The sequence below is a fragment of the Ursus arctos genome, unplaced genomic scaffold, assembly GCF_023065955.2.
Source record: "Ursus arctos isolate Adak ecotype North America unplaced genomic scaffold, UrsArc2.0 scaffold_29, whole genome shotgun sequence".
In the NCBI taxonomy this organism is placed as follows: domain Eukaryota; kingdom Metazoa; phylum Chordata; class Mammalia; order Carnivora; family Ursidae; genus Ursus; species Ursus arctos.
This window is the reverse complement of record NW_026622974.1, coordinates 7,069,492-7,088,325: the sequence shown is the minus strand read 5'-3', so window position 1 is coordinate 7,088,325 and position 18,834 is coordinate 7,069,492. Positions and strand designations below refer to the sequence as shown.

Genomic DNA, 18,834 nt, shown 5'->3' with positions numbered 1-18,834 from the left:
GGATGGGCTGCCACTCCCTCCAGGCATGCAGTGACCGTTACGATGCCCTACGCAAGTTCTATACAGAGAGCTTCTCTGCCTTACCTTGGTGCCACGTGCCAACGGGTGAGGGAAGTGTCCTCAGGAGGTAAATGAAACACAGGGAAAGGGTATTTCTCTCTTCCCTCTCCATGGTTCAGGTATTATTCTTCTGACATTTCCTCGTTATGGATCCTAATCTCAGCCTCTTCCAAGGGCTGCCTCCAACTTAGAAGCACCTCTCCCATCTTGTCTTCCTAACTAGAACATGACGCTAAGACATTAGGAGTTTGCCTTATTTGATTGGGCAGCACAAAAGATAGAAAATTAGTCTGCCATTCCTCCACTACCACGTCTTTCTCTCTTTTAATTCATCTTGACCTCATTTTCTATAGTCACCAGTATTGGAGAACATGGCAGATAAGCAAATGAAGACCTTGGTCTATTTTTAGGGCCTAATTCCCTGCCTGCTCCATATGTGATCCTGGGCTATCTACTGAACACGCCTAATTCTCACTTTTCTCATGGTACATGCCTTACGAATGAGCCAAGGTCTATAAAGCACCTCGCACAGTACCTGGAATAGAGAAAGTACTTAAGACATGTAAGCCGTCATCATCGTCATCAATAATATCATCACCATCACATCCAGTAGCGACAACCAACTCTCTTGGTGCTAATAAGGCAGCTATCTGGTGTGGTTTATGGGTGGGCTGGTAGAGAGAGTCACAGGCCAGCAAATCCCTGTGAACCATACACTTCTCCATATGTCCTTCTGTGTTTTCCCTGATGAAAGAGCAGGTGGTAGAACAAAGCAGGTCTGGGTCTAAGGTCTGGACTCTAGCTTTGTCTGCCACCGATGAGTGATGGAGTGACCTTGACTAAGCTCCTTATCCCACCGGGCTTCTGCCTCCTCACCTGGCAAACAGGAACTTAGGCTTGATACCCTTATTCCCCTCAGGCCTGGACAGTTTGTGTTTCATTTACGATGTATTGACTTCACTTTTTTTCTTTCCATTTTCCCATTGAGAGGCCAAGGCAAAAGTGATAAGAAGCAAGAAAACAGCGCCCTCTAGGGTTTTCCAGAGGTGTGCCAGGGTTGATGATGTGAGCGGAAGAAAAACACCAGGGTGAGCATCTGGGGGCTCTGAATTTCCTGAGGCCTACAGTTACCTGCCCCACTTCTTAAGAGGACCTCACAACGTTGCTTCTATCTTGATGGGTTGAAATAACTTTGTTTTGAAAAATTACAAAACCCCAAAGGAAGAAAACCAGCAAAAACAAAGATAAAAACCCTTGAGAACACTTGAAGGTACAGAAACCCAAGTCAAGTAAGAAGCACTGAGAAAAGAATTAAGTCCAACTCAGAGAGATCAGCCATTATTTATTTCAAATGTAAGTTAAACGTATTTAATGAAGAAATATAACCTTTTGATGCTTGCATCGAGAGAGTTAAGACAGTGTTCGGAATATTTCAGCAAGGTAACCATTAGTATTTTATTAACGTAGCATTTAAAAACTGTAAAAATAAAGTTTGGGAGGGAAGTCCCTTTAAGTTTATATTTTTTGAGTTTATTATTATTCCTCCTAAAATGAGGCAAAAAACCAAAAAAAAAGGAACGTTGTGGTCCCCCAGACAACAGAGTCGCAGAATGTCACAAATCACCTGGTCTAAGGCTCCACTGTAGAGATGAAGAAGCTGATAACTCGATGCTTTCGTATTTAATTCAGAGCTCTTGATACTTTCTGGAAGGATACATAGAATAGTAAGAGCAATGCCAATATTCAAATAACAATAAACATGAACTCACTATGTACCACGCATCCCGCCATGTTTCACATGGAGCATCTCATTTAACCCTTGCGATAGCTCAAGGAGTTCATTACTATGGTGTTTTTCCCTTTTGCAGACAGAGAAACGGAAGCACAGAGGACTCACGCGATCGCCCTAAAATTTACAGCTTATCCATACTTGTGGACTTTTTATGTACAATCGCAAATCTATCCCACATTCAAATGCACTGATATATTCTCAGATAGATGGCACTAGGCTTTTCATGACCGCTGCGTTGAGTTTGGAACAAAAATTATTCTGGTTTTGAAAGCTCTTCCTTGACCATTGTGAGGACAAAATGAGTCACAGGGAGTTGGGAAGAGCACTCAGAGACGGGTGGTAAATGGGCCCCAAGGAAGGGATGGGAGGCAGCTTGCCTGGGAATTGGTCAGTTAGGTGCCAGCTCTTTGAAGTGAGGGATAGCTTGAGGTTCCAACATTAACTTTCATAGATGAAGGGTCCATTGAGCAAGTATACATGAAAGGAAGAAGCTGAATTCACACTGAGCCTTTACAGAACTTTATGCACATGGGCTTATATTTTCTTCTATTCTTTGGTAAAAGCACACGAATGCACACTTGACTACCCAAACACATAGTTTTGTGTTGTTCTAACACAATATTTTTCATATGCATTTTTCATATGCATAATGTTTCACTTTAAATAGTTACATGATATCATTCCATCATATTGACGTATCATGATTCACTTAGTCATTTCCCTATTGTTGAGGCTTTGGATTGTTCCCCGTTATAAATAGCATTGCTATACCATTTCCAGACCGTTTTTAATTTGGGGGATTTTTTTCTGATGTAAATCCCCAAGGGTTTAATTTCTGGGTCAAAGCGCATACTATATTGGATCTTGCTATACATTGCTAGTTTGCATTCCAGGAAAGCTAAAAAATAAATTACAAGTCCAACAGCATTGAATTTTTAGCATTCGGTTTTTCTGATTTATCCACCAAGAAATGTATTTATCATTTCAAGTTGTTTTGATCACACCACAACCATCACCCCTATCCTGACATCATGACCACTCCCAACATCATCACCTTTGCCAAGACAGCTAAAAGCAACACAATTACTATCATCAACTACCTTGACCATCAATACTCCCACCACCAACATCACCCACCCCCACTGTCACCATCATCTTCAAAATGTCACAACACTGTCACCAACATCACAATCACTTTCATCAACCAAACCACCACCCCATCTCTGTCATTTATTACCGTCACCGTCATCAAAGCCTCTAACTCAGAGGCTTATGGTCACTGGCTTAATCTTCTCAGTACAATTTGTCTTCTACCCACTAGTGATCTGCCTTTTGGTGAATTTGTAAACAAATACCAGCCCTTCCTGTGATTCTCCAGTTGGACGTTCCCTGTGCTTTCAGCCACGCAGCGATGGCCACGTTCCTAGTACACGGCCAGGATGGGCAAGAATTGTTCAGCAAAGCCAGGAAGCCCCTGATGTCTGCAAATGATCCATTCACTTATTTATTCATCCCTTTGTGCTTTCATCGATCTCTTACCGAACACAGTCCACGTGCCCACGCTCACACCTTTTTGCCCAATAACACAACTGAAGCAATCTTTTCTTTCAAGCTTGCCAACGATGTCATTCAGGGGATAAACTGTGACCAAAAGATTGTGTTTTTGATTTTTGAACCAAATCAAGTTTTCGATATCCATTTGCAAAAGAATTCCTTAACACTGTTGTGAATAGAGGAGGAAATAATTAATAGTTGCCAACCAGAACAAGTCATGACTTTCTTATGGAGGAATTTCTTGACTATTCATGAGGGAAGCAAAAGAGATAAAATGTAGCACCTGCAAAAAAGTATTAAGACCTTTGTAAGACATGCAAATATCAAATCATTATACTGTATACCTGAAACTAACGTAATGTTATATGTCAATTATATCTCAATCAAAAAAATTTTTTTAGGGGCGCCTGGGTGGCTCAGTCATTAAGTGTCTGCCTTCAGCTCAGGTCATGATCCCAGGGTCCTGGGATCGAGCCCCGCATTGGGCTCCCTGCTCAGTGGGATCCTGTTTCTTCGTCTCCCACTCCCCCAGCTTGTGTTCCCTCTCTCGCTGTCTCTCTCTCTCCGTCAAATAAATAAACAAAATCTTTAAAAAAAAATTTTTTTTAATGTTAAGAACTGAGGTTAAATAAGAGTTGATAAACTACGAATGGAAAATAATTCTTTTTTTTTTTTTGCATTTTTCCCCTGCTTGTTCTGGAGGGATCTTAAAATCAGTTTTTTCAGCTTTTACAGAATATACTATGGAGACCTCAATTATTGTCTTATGTGTAATTTGGTAGTAAGGAGATGGACAGAGAATTTGGAAGGCAGGAACTCCCAAGACTAAGACTTCCCGTGTTATTTTCAAAATAAGCTATCTCAACTGTTATACTACCAAACACATAAGGTTTATAAACCCTGGACCCTTGGGAATCCACTAATAAAATACTTGATATTCTTCAAAGCCACTGAATTTGTTCAACACCCATTTATTTGTACAACAAATGCTTCCTGAGAACGATTCTAGCACTGCGTGTGCTCCGGGAGTAAATGAAAAAAGTATAAAACGTTGTCCCTAACCTCAAAGATATGGCAGTGTGGTTGGGGAGACAAGATTTACAGATTGAAAGGAAAACTAATAATAGAGCACAGCTTAAGATGAAACAACAAGGATAAAAATAAATAAATTGCCAAAAGATAAATAAGTGCCAAATGAAACAATAAAAGTGACCCGGAGTTTCAAAAGGAATAAATCACTGTCGGCTGAAAGGGTCAGGACAGACTCTTGGCAAGGTAGGAGGACTTCAGCGTTGGAACACAAGGAGGACATGGGCGAGGCCACGAGTGGGGACGCGTTATTGCGGACCGACTCTGGCTATGACACAGCCACTGGGTGAGCCGGGGTCCCAGTCAAACAAAAGACTCTCAGAGGGACCCGACTAAGTATGCAAAATGACCAGTGACTTCTGCCCAAATGGCCGAAGCGAGAGGCTGGGGTGGATGGACACGGCGCGCAGGCCTGACGCAAGTCTCTCCTGGAGTTTTCAAAACACAATTCTGAGAGATTCAATATCCAGAGGCAAACAAACCCAAAGGATGGGAGAGCTGGAGGCATTGATAGGGGAGCTGAGGCAGTTCGGTCATGGAAGAGGAACGGAAGCATGGGACAATCGCCAGGTAGCTGTTAAATAACACACTCGTGTAAACAATACGTTCTGAAACCCATGGCTATACTTGTCCTTAGTCGAAGTGCCTTTTGCTTGAAGGAGAACATTTTCTGCTTCATTAGCTCTTTTTTCTTCTTCTAATATTAGTCAAAGACTTGGAAATTTCTGCTGTCTTTTGAGGCAAAGGTCGCAGCACAAAATAAAATAAGGAAAAGGAACTGGCTATTAGGAGCCAAGACACCTGAGTTCCTGGCCGGCGTTTGCCATTGATACTATTTGAAACTTGAGACTTGCCACTTACACTTTCTAGATCTGCATTTTTCCCCACAAGATGAAGGTAATATCGTCTACCTTATTTACTTTACGGGGTTATTTGGGATGGAGTACGATGACATGGGGGAAAATTAACATGTTGAACACCTGTTTTGAATCAAGTCCTTTCACATTCTTATGTATTGAATGCTGAAGACGATAGCTCACATTAAGTGCTAGTAGTTTGCTCAACACCACACAGCGATGGCGATCCCGTTCTCCAAAATTTAGTAGCCACTCTTGTCCTTTAACGCCCACAGGTCAGGTTGAGCCCATGGCCTCATGGCCTCCATCAGCTTGGGGCTCCTTTTGCTCTGAGAAGGTCTGAGACAGAAAGTTGGGAGTGCGGTCCTTGGGGTGGGATGTCAACCTGTGCCAAGCTCAGGGGTGTTGTCTAGTGAAGGCAGAAAACAGGGGTGGGTTTTGGAGGTGGGATGCATTGGGGAAAGCTGGGCAGCCATCACCCTTACACACTTAGACAGTGAGTTCCGGGTCTCAGCCAGAAGCGCCTGAGTCGGGATTACTCCCCAGCTCAGCGCTTTCTGGAGGGTAGGTCTGGCCTTCCATGGGGGGAAATAAGAAGACTCTCTAATGAGCAACACTCTCGGTTTGGGGGGCTCCTTAGAATCAGCCGAGCAGTTTACAAATAATGCCAGCGCCCAGGCTGTAGCCCAGACCAGCGATGGCAGAATCTTTGGTGGTGGCAGATGAGAATAACATTCTGATAGCCCCCAAATGCAGCCAAGTTTGAAAACCATTGATCCCACAGAATAGAGGAAGGGTCTCCCTAAGGGCAAATTTGAGCTTCTAGTATTTTAAGATCCAGACTCTTCTAGTAACGGGGAGAAGCTACTCCGGCATTATCTCAAATGGCATCTTTGGTTGGTTGGTGGATTTCTGTTCTAATAGCAAGTGGTGAGTAGGCGTCCTAGGATCCTGCCCTAGGTCTTCTGCAAACATGGCAATGTCGCCCTTAAAAAACTCATAACCCCTTGTATTGACATAGCATTTTATGGCCGTGTATTCTGCTTATTCTTCAAACTGCCTCTTCAGATGGCATTTAAGGACCAAACGATGTTTTTTTTTTTAAACCTTCAGTCTTATTAAATAGCTATCCTGGCCGTGATCAGTCTACCGGTTACAGTGACGGTCAGCACAGGAAGGGCAAAGTAGGAAAGACTCTTCCCAGATGGAGGTAAATCTATAGAGAAATGCGTCTACGGGTAGAAATTTCATTTGACGAAGTTGCTAGTCTCCTGCCTTTGGTATCTCTTCCTCCTCCTCTATTTGGGGTCTTTGTAGTGCTTTCAGAATCCAGACTTGAGTTTCCTGAGCTGATACTGTCAAGGACAACCAGGTGGGTCTTCCTGTGTGTGCAGAATAAAGGTAGGAAGGCTGCGGAGAGCCGCGAGAAAGTGTCCGGCCCCCAGACTCTCCTCTCTTCTTGCCCTGGGCGCCCATGGCGCTGAAGCTCCAGTGGCATAAGGATCCCGAAGGAGCTTATCAAAACTGTAGCTTTCCTGGCCCCGCCCTCGGATTCAGTGTTTGTGGGAAGGGCCCAGAGAGATGCCTTTTTAGAAGCTCCCCCTGATTCTGGTTCAGACTGTTCTAGGAAACTCCTGGGGGCGGGGGCCAGATGCTTTGGGAATGCGGGCCTTTGTGTTCCCAATTGCCTTCTCCTGTGATGCCCTTTTAAAATGCAGATATGACCCCAGCCTGAGTCACTATGTTCCTCTCTCTGGACAGATGGGAGGACAACAGCAGGAGGAGGGTCTCAGTATGTGTTTATTGAAGGGACAAGGGGAAAGTAAGATCTCCTAGTGTGAGAGTTTGGGTAATGGATGAGGATTTTGAATCCAGGGACACCGCTGAAGAGGAGGGAATTGGCTTCGCAAAGACAAACATGGCTGACTTCACAGAGGCCCAGGGAGCTCTAAGAGGGCTGCACACGGTCTAGCTGACTTGCCTGGGCCTTTCCCTACAACGGAATTAGAAAAGACGCTTCTTGTTTAAAAAAGAAAAATCGGACAATGTATAAAATAAAAGTTGTAAAAAGTAAAAATTGAAATGTTCTTCCTCCTAATCCCACTATTCTGAAATAACCATTATCTGTACTTTGTGCGTAACCTTCTAGACAACATATAATATAAAAATCATATCTATTTTACAAGAAATGACATAAGCTCATGCACTTTTCCATAATTGATTTTCTTTTTCAGTTAACAGTATATCCTGACATCTTTCCATGTCATTCCATATATGTTCTTTTTGTGATATCCTTCATTATATGGATGCGCCAAATGTACCCAATCAGTCTTCGGATGGACATTTCGTGCTCTTCTAGTTTTTTATTTCAAACAATGATGCAATAAACACCTTTGAACATACACCCTTTGTTTCCTTAAGAGTTTCCTATCAACGGGCCTGTTGAGTCTTCATAGACCCATCCATGTCCTCTAATTTGATAGATAACTGACCTCTGAAAGGTTGTACCAACGTACACTCCCTGCTAGTATTGTGTATTTACTCACAATTGTTTTCATGGGTCTTTACACATTTTTACCAGTTAAATAAGTGAGAAATCTTCCATTGGCGCAATTTGTTTTGTAGCTAAGTGGTATGCTTTTTCATGTTTTATTCATCCCTGTGATGCTGCAATGTAACTGTTTATACCTGTTACCTAGGAGTCAAGGCTCACTTCTGTGTATTCATGCAAATACTGTGTTTTCTTGTTTTCGCGATGGCCTCTGTTGATAAACAGCAAGTAGTCATGGGCTGCAGAGAGCAAATCCTGCGGAGAGGGGGAGGGGCAAGGGAGTAATCTTCCACTTAATCAAGATATCAGAAGCAGCAACTTATTAAAAAGCACTCCTGTCTATCCCATTCTCATAGTCCATAGTCTCTCATGTTTCATTCCTGATGGGTAGTAAGGAGGGCACGTATTGCATGGTGCACTGGGCGTTATACGCAACTAATGAATCATCGAACTTTACATTGGAAACCGGGGATGTACTGTATGGTGACTAACATAATATAATAAAAAATCATTTAAAAAAAAAGCACTCCTTACGTTATTTAGTGTGTAAACTTTAAGAATTGGAGCAATGGGTTCTATTATGCAAAGTACAGTGACGGGAATAAAACAAAATCTTAGTAAGTTATTTACCAAACGAATGAGCGAATGCAGGCAGATAGACAGATCTAGATACATACTACAGGCCTGGCTGTGTGCTGGGCACAAGGAAACACACATAAGAAACACCAGTCCTGCTTTCAAAAAGCTAGAAGATTTGTTGGGGTTGTGGGTGTGTAAAGTGATGATTACGATGCAAGAAGTGATTAATGGAGGGATAAGGAGATTGTCTTCTGTCCTTGAAGGTCTTAGTTCTAGGAGGCAACGGATTCATAAACAAATAATTTCGATGTGATAGCACAAGACTTTGCACAGGTGTTATGGAAGTGAGAGGGTTTTGTTTGTTTTTTGGAGGGGTTTTTTTGAGAGGGGAGGTGGTGGAAAGGGGGCAGAAGAGAATCTTAAGCAGGCTTCACGCCCAGTACCAAACCTGAGGGCTCAAACTCACAACCTTGAGATCATGACCTGAGAAGAAATCAAAAGTTGGAGGCTAAACCGAGAGCCACCCAGGTGGCCCAGGATGCAGCCTCCTTTTCTAAAGTGCATCACTGTGCTGTTGACCCATGGCCACCTTACAATGGCCCTGAGATCTTTTTTGGTCATATGGCCCATCTCTTGCCCATAACATTCTTTATTCTGTGCAGGTTCAAACGGTTGTGGATACAAATCTCCTGTTGCAAACATTAAAAAATCTAACTCGAGACAGTTTGAGCCAAAAAGGGCTTTTACTGACTATCGGGACAGGAAACTCTAGGGGTATCAATTTTTAGGTACCAAGAGATCTAGTCATTCAAACAATACATCAGAACTTGGGCTTCCTTTCTCTGTCTCTTAGCCCTTGTTTTCTCTCTGTTGGCTTTACTCTCAATTATACTCTGTCTCAGCGGTGGCAAGACAGTGCAAGCAGCTCCAGGACCATATTGTCGTTTCTCTGCAAACCCAGCAGAAGGAAAAATTATCTCTTGAGCACATTTCTGACAAAAACCCAAATCTGAGCAAAGTCTGATCTCTTTATCACATAATTTTGAGGATTCGTATTATATCTTCTATGAGTTACAAAGAAACAGCCTTAACTAACATTGCCACCTGGAGAAGATAATTACAGTTTTAAAAAATGATTCTCTGCCAACTAGATTGTAAATGAGAACGTCATGAACTCAGCACTAAGCAGCTCGCTCTGCAAGTCTATGACTTTTTTTGTTTAAAAAATGGAACATTGGGGGCGCCTGGGTGGCTCAGTCCTTAAGCATCTGTCTGCCTTCGGCTCAGGGCATGATCCCGGCATTCTGGGATCGAGCCCCACATCAGGCTTCTCCGCTGGGAGCCTGCTTCTTCCTCTCCCACTCCCCCTGCTTGTGTTCCCTCTCTCGCTGGCTGTCTCTCTCTCTGTCGAATAAATAAATAAAATCTTTTTTTTTAAAAAAAAGGGGGACATTGGCTCCAAGTTGATCATGTGTCCATTTTGAACAATCGCTGGGCTCAGAGGGATTCCCTGCTCCTGCCAGTCACCTGCCCACCCCTGAAGCTCGGCTGGAACCTAATGGAACAGGTGTAGATTCCAAGGAGAATTCAGGGGTCCTTTAACAAAAGGGCTAGTGGATTCTGGTTGTCAGTCATAACAACTCTTCTCTTTTCCTTTCAAAATTCTAATCTGTTTGGTCATGGGCATTTGCCCACTTTCTTCAACTCATTCTGTATTCTTGTCCCACCCATGGACAAGCTGACTCCCCCTCCCCAACATTCCTTATCTTGCTTCTCCCCCAGCCTGGGGTCCTCTTTAATACCATGCCTTTTTTTGAGTTATTAAAGGCTATCTCTGGTCAACTGGCAAGATGGGCCTGTTGTCCAAAAGAGAATTAGATGTGTGCATAAAAGTAGTATGGGTCAACAGTTTTGTTTTGTTTTTTGGAATTTTGTTACACATGTATTTATCTTGGATCCTGTCCCAGGCTTTTAAAAATATATTTGTGTAATAGTTGTATTTTAATGTGATCTTGCTGTGACTAAAGTATGAACTTTGCCGTTAAGTGAGACAATTACCAGAACAGTAAATCCTGCCAAAAATTCATGGTGCTGCAACTGAACATGACCTCAGATCACTTTTCTCTGGCCTCTTGTCTCCCATGGTTTTCCTTTCTGTAGGGGCTAGGTATTTGTTTATTTTTCCTGTGCCACATTTTGGTGCCTGTTTCTTTTTTCAGCTCTGTCTCTGATGTCTCTGAGGTTAAGCAGAGTGAAGGAGGATTCCAGAATCCCCAGATCCAGCCATTCCATATCTAAGATCAGTCATTCACTGACTCCAATTCAAGAAGCAATTGCTTCTATCATCATCCCAGCCTCCTCCTCCGAATGCGTTCTGCTTCTCACACCCCAGAAAGCAAGGAAGTTAATAAGACAGGCTTTCGCGGTGCAGAGACCTGGGTCAGAACACCAGCTACGTTGTTTATAATGATCTGTGTGATCTTGGCCAAGTTCCTTAACCTTCTTAAGTCTTTGCTTCCTCATTTGTGAAATGGGACTGATAGCACCTGTCGTTCGGGCTATTATAGAGATGAAGCAAGCTTAGACGCGATTCAGAGCTGCCGGCACATGGTGGGCTCTTGGTAAATGTTAACTCTTCTCATTCTTACATAACTCTTTCCCATGGTTTACTTCAAAATTAGAATCTTTATAAAAACCCCATACTGTAATGTCCATTTCACTGATGTCAGCCTTTGAGTAAAGTAAGGGCAGAATCCTTAGTTGGGGAGGACTCTGTGAGTAAAAGAACTGCCTGATACTCATTAATTCATTCCACTATCATTTTTTTCCAAAATGTACACTGTACTTGGATTATTAACAGTTTGTTTACAAGTGGTTTTTTTGGATGTTGTTGTTACAAGTCTATAGCAGGGAACCGTTGTGTTCTGAGGGCCATGCAAAAGAGACACGGAACTGGATTCCTGTCCTCAAGAAGCTTTTACTTTTGTGGAAAAGGCATAGGGCAATCCATGAAGTCATAATGCAGGAGCAAAGATTGCTCATCAGCAGGAGGCAAGAGGCACCATGTCTGTTCTCGGAAGGTTCTCGAATGAGCATGAGCAGTATGCCCCCAAAACACCGGTGGAGAGAATGTGTAATGAGTGAATCAGTGGATGAGTGACGGTTGTTGACAAGGACACTTGGCTTTAGTCCCATGTGCTCCCAGGCCCCTCCCTGGGAGACTGTAGGCAGACTGCTGTGGGAACCAAGATTACTTGTCATGTTCGGCATGTCCAAGGGCACTTTGGTTAATAAAGGAATAGACAGAGCTAGCAGCCCACACTAATCCTCCTCACGCCCAACCTGTGACTTCATGTGGGTGTAATCACTCCAGGACTCACCTCCCCTTGTCTACACCCACCCGGCCCTCCCACGGAGACACTGGTGTTTCTGCAGCTGTCATCAAACCCTGCTGGTCCCTTTAGCTTGAACCTCAAGCCCTTGGGATTTTCCGAGAGATCCTTTGTAAAGAATGTCAGAGAGGGACAATCTAATTCTCTTAGAAATAGCCGCTACCCTGGGCGGAGTGAGTGGGTTCAACTAAATATCATTAGGCACATAAAAGTGTGAGCTTGTAGCTAATGACGTGCTTAAACTCTGGTGCCGGGCAAGACATTTCTAAAAAAATAATCTTCCTAAAAGGATCATCGTCATTTGATAATAAATGTCCTTTTATCACATACACGCACACTCTCTCAGTCTAAATATGCTTATTTTGTTGTTTTATTTTTTTATTTCAGTGAAGGTTTGTTCTACTTTATTGATTGACTATAATTAGGAACACTAGGTCTCATGGAACAGAGACTTGTTTTATATATCTGAAGTCAATGGGAAGATGAGATCTGATACTAAGGATTTGAAACAAAGAATGTGTGGGAAGGGCATATAAAAATAAAATCCAGTGGCTTTACATTTTTTGGTTTAAGAATCTTGATCATTTGAAAAATTTGTATACAGAAAATTCTCATTTTGCATATAGGGTTCTGTATGTTTTCATGCATGCAGAAACCTCTATACCCACCACCACAAACAGGACACAGAAGAGTTCAATCACCTGAAAAAATTCCCTTCTGCTACACCTTTGTAGGTCCCCCCTCTCCCCGCCAGTCCCAACACCTGTCGGCCACTGATGTGCTCTCCGTCGCTGTAATTTTGCCTTCGCAGAATGTCACAGAAATGGAACCATTCCGTAGGCAATCTTTTGAGACTGGCTCCTTTCACTTAGAATAGTGCAGCTAAGATTCATCCTTGTTTGGTACGTGTTCATTCTTTTTTATCGCCAAGTGCTATATTGTTGTATGGATGGACCTCAATTCTCTTATTCCTTTAGCTAGTGAGGGACATTTCGGCTTCTAGTTTGTGTCAATGATGAATTATGCTGCTATGAACATCCATGTACAGGTTGTTGTGAGAACCCAAGTTTGCATTGCTCTAGGATAACTCCCGGAAGATGACAAGTGTGTCTTATGGTTAGTTTATATTGGACTTTATATGGAATTACCAAACTGTTTTGTCAGAATGACTGTATCGTCCTGCATTCTCACTGACCGTGTTCGGGAGTTCCAGCTGCTCTGCAGTCTTGCTACCACATGGGCTTATCGTGTGTGTATTATTCTCACCATTCTAATAGGTATATTGTGGTATCGTTTTATTTGTATTTCTCTCCTCAATGACGGTGTTGATCGTGTTTTCATGTGCTGATCTACTCCTGGCATGTCTCCTTTGGTGAAATGTCTGTTCAGATTCTTCTTGCTAATTTTTAATTGGATTGTTTGTTTTCTTATTTTTGAGCTGTGAAACTTCTTTACAAACTCTGGATACAAGTTCTTTATTTCCTCCTCTTCTTATTTCTGGAAGAGATTGTATAGAATTGGTAATATTTCTTTCTTAAAGGTTTGGTTGAATCTATTAAGGAAGACATCTAGGCTTGGGAGGGTTTTTTTTGGTGAGAGGAGGATTTCCAACTATGAATTCAATATCTTTAGTGGATGTGGGACTGTTCAAGTTATCTCTTCCTTCTTGAATGAGTTTTGTTAGTTTGTGTCTTTGAAGATTGGGTTAAGTCTCCAATGTGTATGCAGAGAGTTGCCTGTATCCTTTCTTTGTTAATCTTTTATGACTGTGAAGTTTATAGTGTTATCCCATCTTTCATATCTGATACTGATAATATACAGCTTCTCTCTTTTTTCTCTTCGCAAATCTAGCTAGAAGTTTATCAATTTTATTGATCTTTTACGAGAATTAGCTTTCAGTTTCATTGATTTTCGCCATTGTTTTATCTTGTTTCAGCTTCATTTTTTTTGTATTTATTATTTTATTCCTTCTTGCTTTAGGTTTTGCTGGTTTCTTAAGGTACAAGCTTAGATTTGAGACCTTGATTTCTTTTTAAACAGAACATTTCAAACATAAATTTCTTTCTACGACGACTTTGGCTGCATCCCACAAATTTTGATACATTGTATGCTCATTTACATTCAGGGTGGGAGATAGGCTAGCCCAGTGATGGGTATTAAGGAGGGCACGTATTGCATGGAGCACAGGGTGTTATACGCAAACAATGAATCATGAAACACTACATCAAAAACTAAGGTTGTACTGTATGGTGACTAACATAACATAATAAAAAATTTTAAAAATTTTCTAATTATCCTTGAGACTTCTTTATTGACCAATGAATTTCTTAAAGTGAATTGCTTAATTTCCAAATATTTAGAGGTTTTCCAGAAACATTCTTTATTGATGTAATTGATTCTATTATTGTCAGAGAACATATTTTGTATTGTTTCATTCTTTTTTTTTAATTTTTAAAAAGATTTTATTTATTTATTTGTCAGAGAGAGAGCAAGAGCAGGAGCAGGGGGAGCGGCAGGCAGAGGGAGAAGCAGACCCCCCGCTGAGCAAGGAGCCTGATGCTGGGCTTGATCCCAGGACCCTGAGATCATGACCTGAGCTGCAGGCGGATACTTATCCAACTGAGCCACCCAGGCATCCCTGTTTCATTCTTTTAAATATAGTGTTTGCTTTGTGACCCAGAGTATGGTTTATTTTGGTGAATATTCCATATGTACTTAAAAATAGTGTGTACTCTATTGTTATTTAGATGGGATATTCTATACAAGCTCATTAGGCCAAACTGGTTGATAGTTATTGTTTAGATCTTCTATATTCAGGGGCGCCTGGGTGGCACAGTGGTTGGGCGTCTGCCTTTGGCTCAGGGCGTGATCCCGGCGTTGTGGGATCGAGCCCCGCACCGGGCTCCTCTGCTGTGAGCCTGCTTCTTCCTCTCCCACTCCCCCTGCTTGTGTTCCCTCTCTCGCTAGCTGTCTCTATCTCTGTCAAATAAATAAATAAAATCTTAAAAAAAAAAAAAAAGATCTTCTATATTCATACTGATTTTTTGTTGTTGTCTGTTTGTGCTATCAATTACCAAGAGAAAAGTGTTGTAGTCTCCAACTACAATTGTGACTTGTCTCTTTCTACTTTCAGTTCTATCAGCTTTGCTTCATGTATTTTGAAGCTCTGGCATTAGGTATGTACACATTTAGAGTTGTCATATCTTTTTTTTTTTTTTAAGATTTTGTTTATTGATTTATTTTAGGAAGAGAGAGTGAGCCCAAGCAGGGAGAAGGCCAGAGAGGAAAATGTGCCATTTTATAATAAGTTTTGTGTTTACTCTCTTTTTTTCCTCTGTCAAATCCATTAGATTATTTGAAGATTTCTTCCCATTACATTTTAATTTGTCTATTGGCTTTTTACTGTATCTCTTTGTATGACTTTTCTAGTTGTTGCTTTCAGAGCGGTTACAACATACATATCTAACTTTTCTTAATCTGCTTAGAGTTCATAGTTTGCCATTTCAAGTGAAGTATAGAAAACTTACCACTATATAAATCCCTTGACCATCACCCTTTATGTCTTATCATTCAATCCGAATATATTGAAAACCCCATAAGACATGTTATAAGTTTGCTTTCAACAATCATACAAAAGTATGGCTGTTACACAGATTTGCATGTCTTTCACTGGAACCATGCCAATCTTCTCTGTATTGTTTCAATTTTAGTATATGTGCAGCCAAGGTGAGCACTGAAGATGTTTTTGAAGTCCTTTGCTGGTAAATATTTATCCAAAACTTGCACCAACTTTGTGAAACTATGATTATTAGAAGTACAGTCTGTGATCAAGGAGGTGTTTTTCTCTGGACAAAGCTGTAACTGACTGCGACCAATTATGATTTGACATTAAAGGGTACAAAATGAAAGCTTTTTATCCTGAACTAAAGCAGAATGTGGAATTAAAAACTAGAAATTATGCACAAAAATATTTTATCACCAAAGCTGACTTACTTTTGTTTGTTTTGCAACATGAATGTTTAGAATATCAAAACTACCAGTCGTCTGGAGGGGTGTTCAAAGGGAAGGTATTAGCTAGAAATTAAAAGAGAACTGGTCCATTTTCCAATAAGCAGTAGATCTTTGGAGAAGATGAAACAGAAGCCAACCTGGCGAGGTGTGGAATTAAGGAGAGTGGAGGTCATAGCGGACATTGTTTAGATCTTAGTCCAGAAAATGATCACACATGTAAAGCATCTTTCATCTAAAAATAAATAGCCCTCAGAGGCATAAGCATATAATTTTATTTACCTCTGCCACATTTGCTATTGCAAACACTGTCCAGAGTCCAGAGCAGGAAAGTGATGAGTCTGTGTGGCACGCGGTGAAGGTATCAGTCCCCCTCTGCGCCCTTGGCCTTCGCAGAGTATGCAGTCATTGGCTCAGAAGGTACCGTTGGGTAGGTGACTGTTTCTCTAAAGGCTTTGGTGATGTAAGCCCGAAACCAAGGAGGAAGAGAGGGCATTGAAACCTCCCCTTGGTTGAGCTGTGGTATACTGTGAGGGTTGCAAACTTGGGCCTGGTGACTGTTTCTTCAGTGAGAAGGAAGCATTTGTACTTGGACTTTATGGGGAAACAGCCTGCCATAAAGGGTGGTCAGGATACCTTGCCGTCTTCTCCACCTGACCAGTCAGGAAGGTTCAGCCGAAGTGCCTTCTGCTTCATGAGGCCTTTCCCTCTACCCGCTCTGCCTGTGGTGAATAATCTATCTACATGCTGATTGATAGAGCTCTTGTATCCGCCCCATTCATGTGACAGGCTTGTCTTCCTTCCATGGGACTGTTACCCGGAAATGGATCTTACTCTCCATCCAGACCAGGACGGTGTCTTTGTTTCTTCAAAGCGACTTACCCAGTGTACGCTAAGTTGGAGAGAGGCAGTTCGTAGAGTCGTTGAGAGCACAGGCTCAGTCTTTCTGTGTTCAAATCCCCCATTTTCTAGCTGGTTGTCTAGGGACAAGCTCCTTAAATACTTTGAACCTCTGTTTCCCCACCTTGAACACCGGGATAATAACACTATTTGTAAAGACTCAACAAGTGAAGATATACAGTGCTGAGCGGTTTTGTCTGGCATATAGTAAGTACTGTTCCCTATTTTTATTATTAAGTGATTACTTTTTTTCTTAACGCAGCAGTGACATACACACATATTCGTGAGCAAGGCCAACCAGAACGCAAACAGGGCTAGCAAAGGGAAGGCAGAGAAAACAAACAAAAATTGACCAGATTTCAGATGCAAAAGATTTAGTACCTATTTTTAAAAGAAATGAAAGGTGGGAATGCAAATTGGTACCACCACTCTGGAAAACCATCTGGCAGTGTTTATCCAAGAAGAACATTCTCATACTCTATGACTTCTAAATTCCACTTGTAAGTATATACCCAACAGAAAAGTGTCCATGCATCACCAAAGGATGCTTGATAGAATGCTCATAGCGGCAGTATCCATGGTAGTCGATAACTAAAAACTATGCACATGTCCATCAACTGAAAAATAGATACATAAACTGTGGCCATGAAAATGGATGATTTACCAACTACACAGAACGGAAGGGATCAATCTCACAAATGTCGGAGTAAGCAAACGAGCCAGACATCAAGGAGTGTCTATGCCGCCTCTACTGTAAGATTCCAGGCAAAACTAACCCGTGTTGTTACAAGTCAGGATAATGGTTACTCTGGGGGAAGAGGGGGTGGAAGGCGAGGGAAGGGAAGAGAGGAGAGACCAGGAAGTGCTTCCTAGCTAACATTGTATTTCTTCATCTGGTGCTCCAACTGGACTCTTAGGCGCATTTTCCCACACGTGTATCATACTTCACTGCAAAATAGAGAACGGAAATAAGAATAGGAAAGCAAGGAAAGGAAAGAAGAGAACAGAGAAAGAAAGGGAAGGAAAAGCAAGCCCAGAAGATGAGAAAGACAGGGGTCCTCAGCTCTGGCTGCACCTGACCAGGTTGGCTCACTCCTCTACCTTACACACCAGCCCTGCCCACCCCTATCCTGTGCCCTCCTCCATTTGCCCAGCAGGAGGATGGCTTGTACTGGGGGGAAGGGGGGGTCCTCTCCTTCTCTGCACCCCCCCAGCTCCTCCCCACTCTGAGCACTGCTAAGGCAGGGAAGGGGCTTTTGTGGTGCGTAATGCTGGTGGTGGAGTAACTTGGAAGAGCTAAAGCATCATTAATGAAACCTAAGACTTAAACCCATCTTTCCTCTCCTCTCCTCTCTTCCTCTTCTCCTGGACTCCCTCTCCCTCCCTTTACCTCTCCCATAAGGTCCCCCGGCCCCGGTGGCGGGGCCAGCCAGGCTCTGGCCCTCCTGGGCTCCGGGCGGGGCTGGGGCGGCGGCGCGGAGCGGGGACCGGGGCCAGGGCAGGGGCCGGCTCGCGGTGTGCCCCTCCCGCCCCGCCCCGCCCGGGCTGACCCCGCCCCGCGGCCTCGGGCTATTTTGGGCGCGTTGGCGGCGACGCGGGGATCGCTGACAAGCGCGGATCCTGTGACACCTCCCTGCAGCCAAGCACTTGTTGCTTGCTCCCAGGACCTGCTGCCATCCCTGAACCCACCTTTCCCCCTTGCCCCCTGTCCCCTCTGGCTTCCCTCCTTTGCATGTGATCTCTCCGGACACTGATCTCTCAGACACTGCCGTTCCTGGCTTGGGAAATAGATTAGAAAATAATAATAATAATAATAATAATAATAATAATAATAATAATAGTAGTAGTAAGCGCAGCTCTCAAGAAGGGCCCCGCAGAGCAGGAGCAGGAGCGCAGAGCGCTGGCCCGGGCGCCCCAGAGGTGGCACCTCCCCGGCCCGGGACCCTGGCCCCGGGCGCCGACGGCATGACGGACTCGGCGACAGCTAACGGGGACGACAGGGACCCCGAGATCGAACTCTTCGTGAAGGTAGGTCGGCGTCCGGGCGCCCGC

General features: G+C 42.9%; 1 protein-coding gene and 1 non-coding gene across 4 annotated transcripts in view; one reads left to right on the top strand and one right to left on the bottom strand.

Annotated features, from left to right (window-relative positions):
* CLIC5 (chloride intracellular channel 5) overlaps positions 1-18,834 on the top strand; it is a 153,564-nt gene that overhangs the window by 30,791 nt on the left and 103,939 nt on the right. Inside the window, exon 1 of one of the 3 annotated variants that reach the window (XM_048219639.2) lies at positions 16,176-16,312. The exons of 1 other annotated variant lie outside the window; for it this stretch is intronic. Coding sequence is in view for 1 of the 2 variants with exons in the window: in XM_026507326.4 (XP_026363111.1) it covers positions 18,748-18,810 (63 nt within the window). In the remaining variant the exon portion in view is untranslated. Of the gene's footprint in view, positions 1-16,175; positions 16,313-18,376; positions 18,811-18,834 lie in introns of those variants that run through there. One more of the 3 variants, XM_026507326.4, reaches the window with a different exon arrangement.
* LOC113261383 (U6 spliceosomal RNA) lies at positions 15,506-15,608 on the bottom strand. The gene has a single exon (XR_003318366.2). It is a non-coding gene; the product is annotated as a U6 spliceosomal RNA (small nuclear RNA).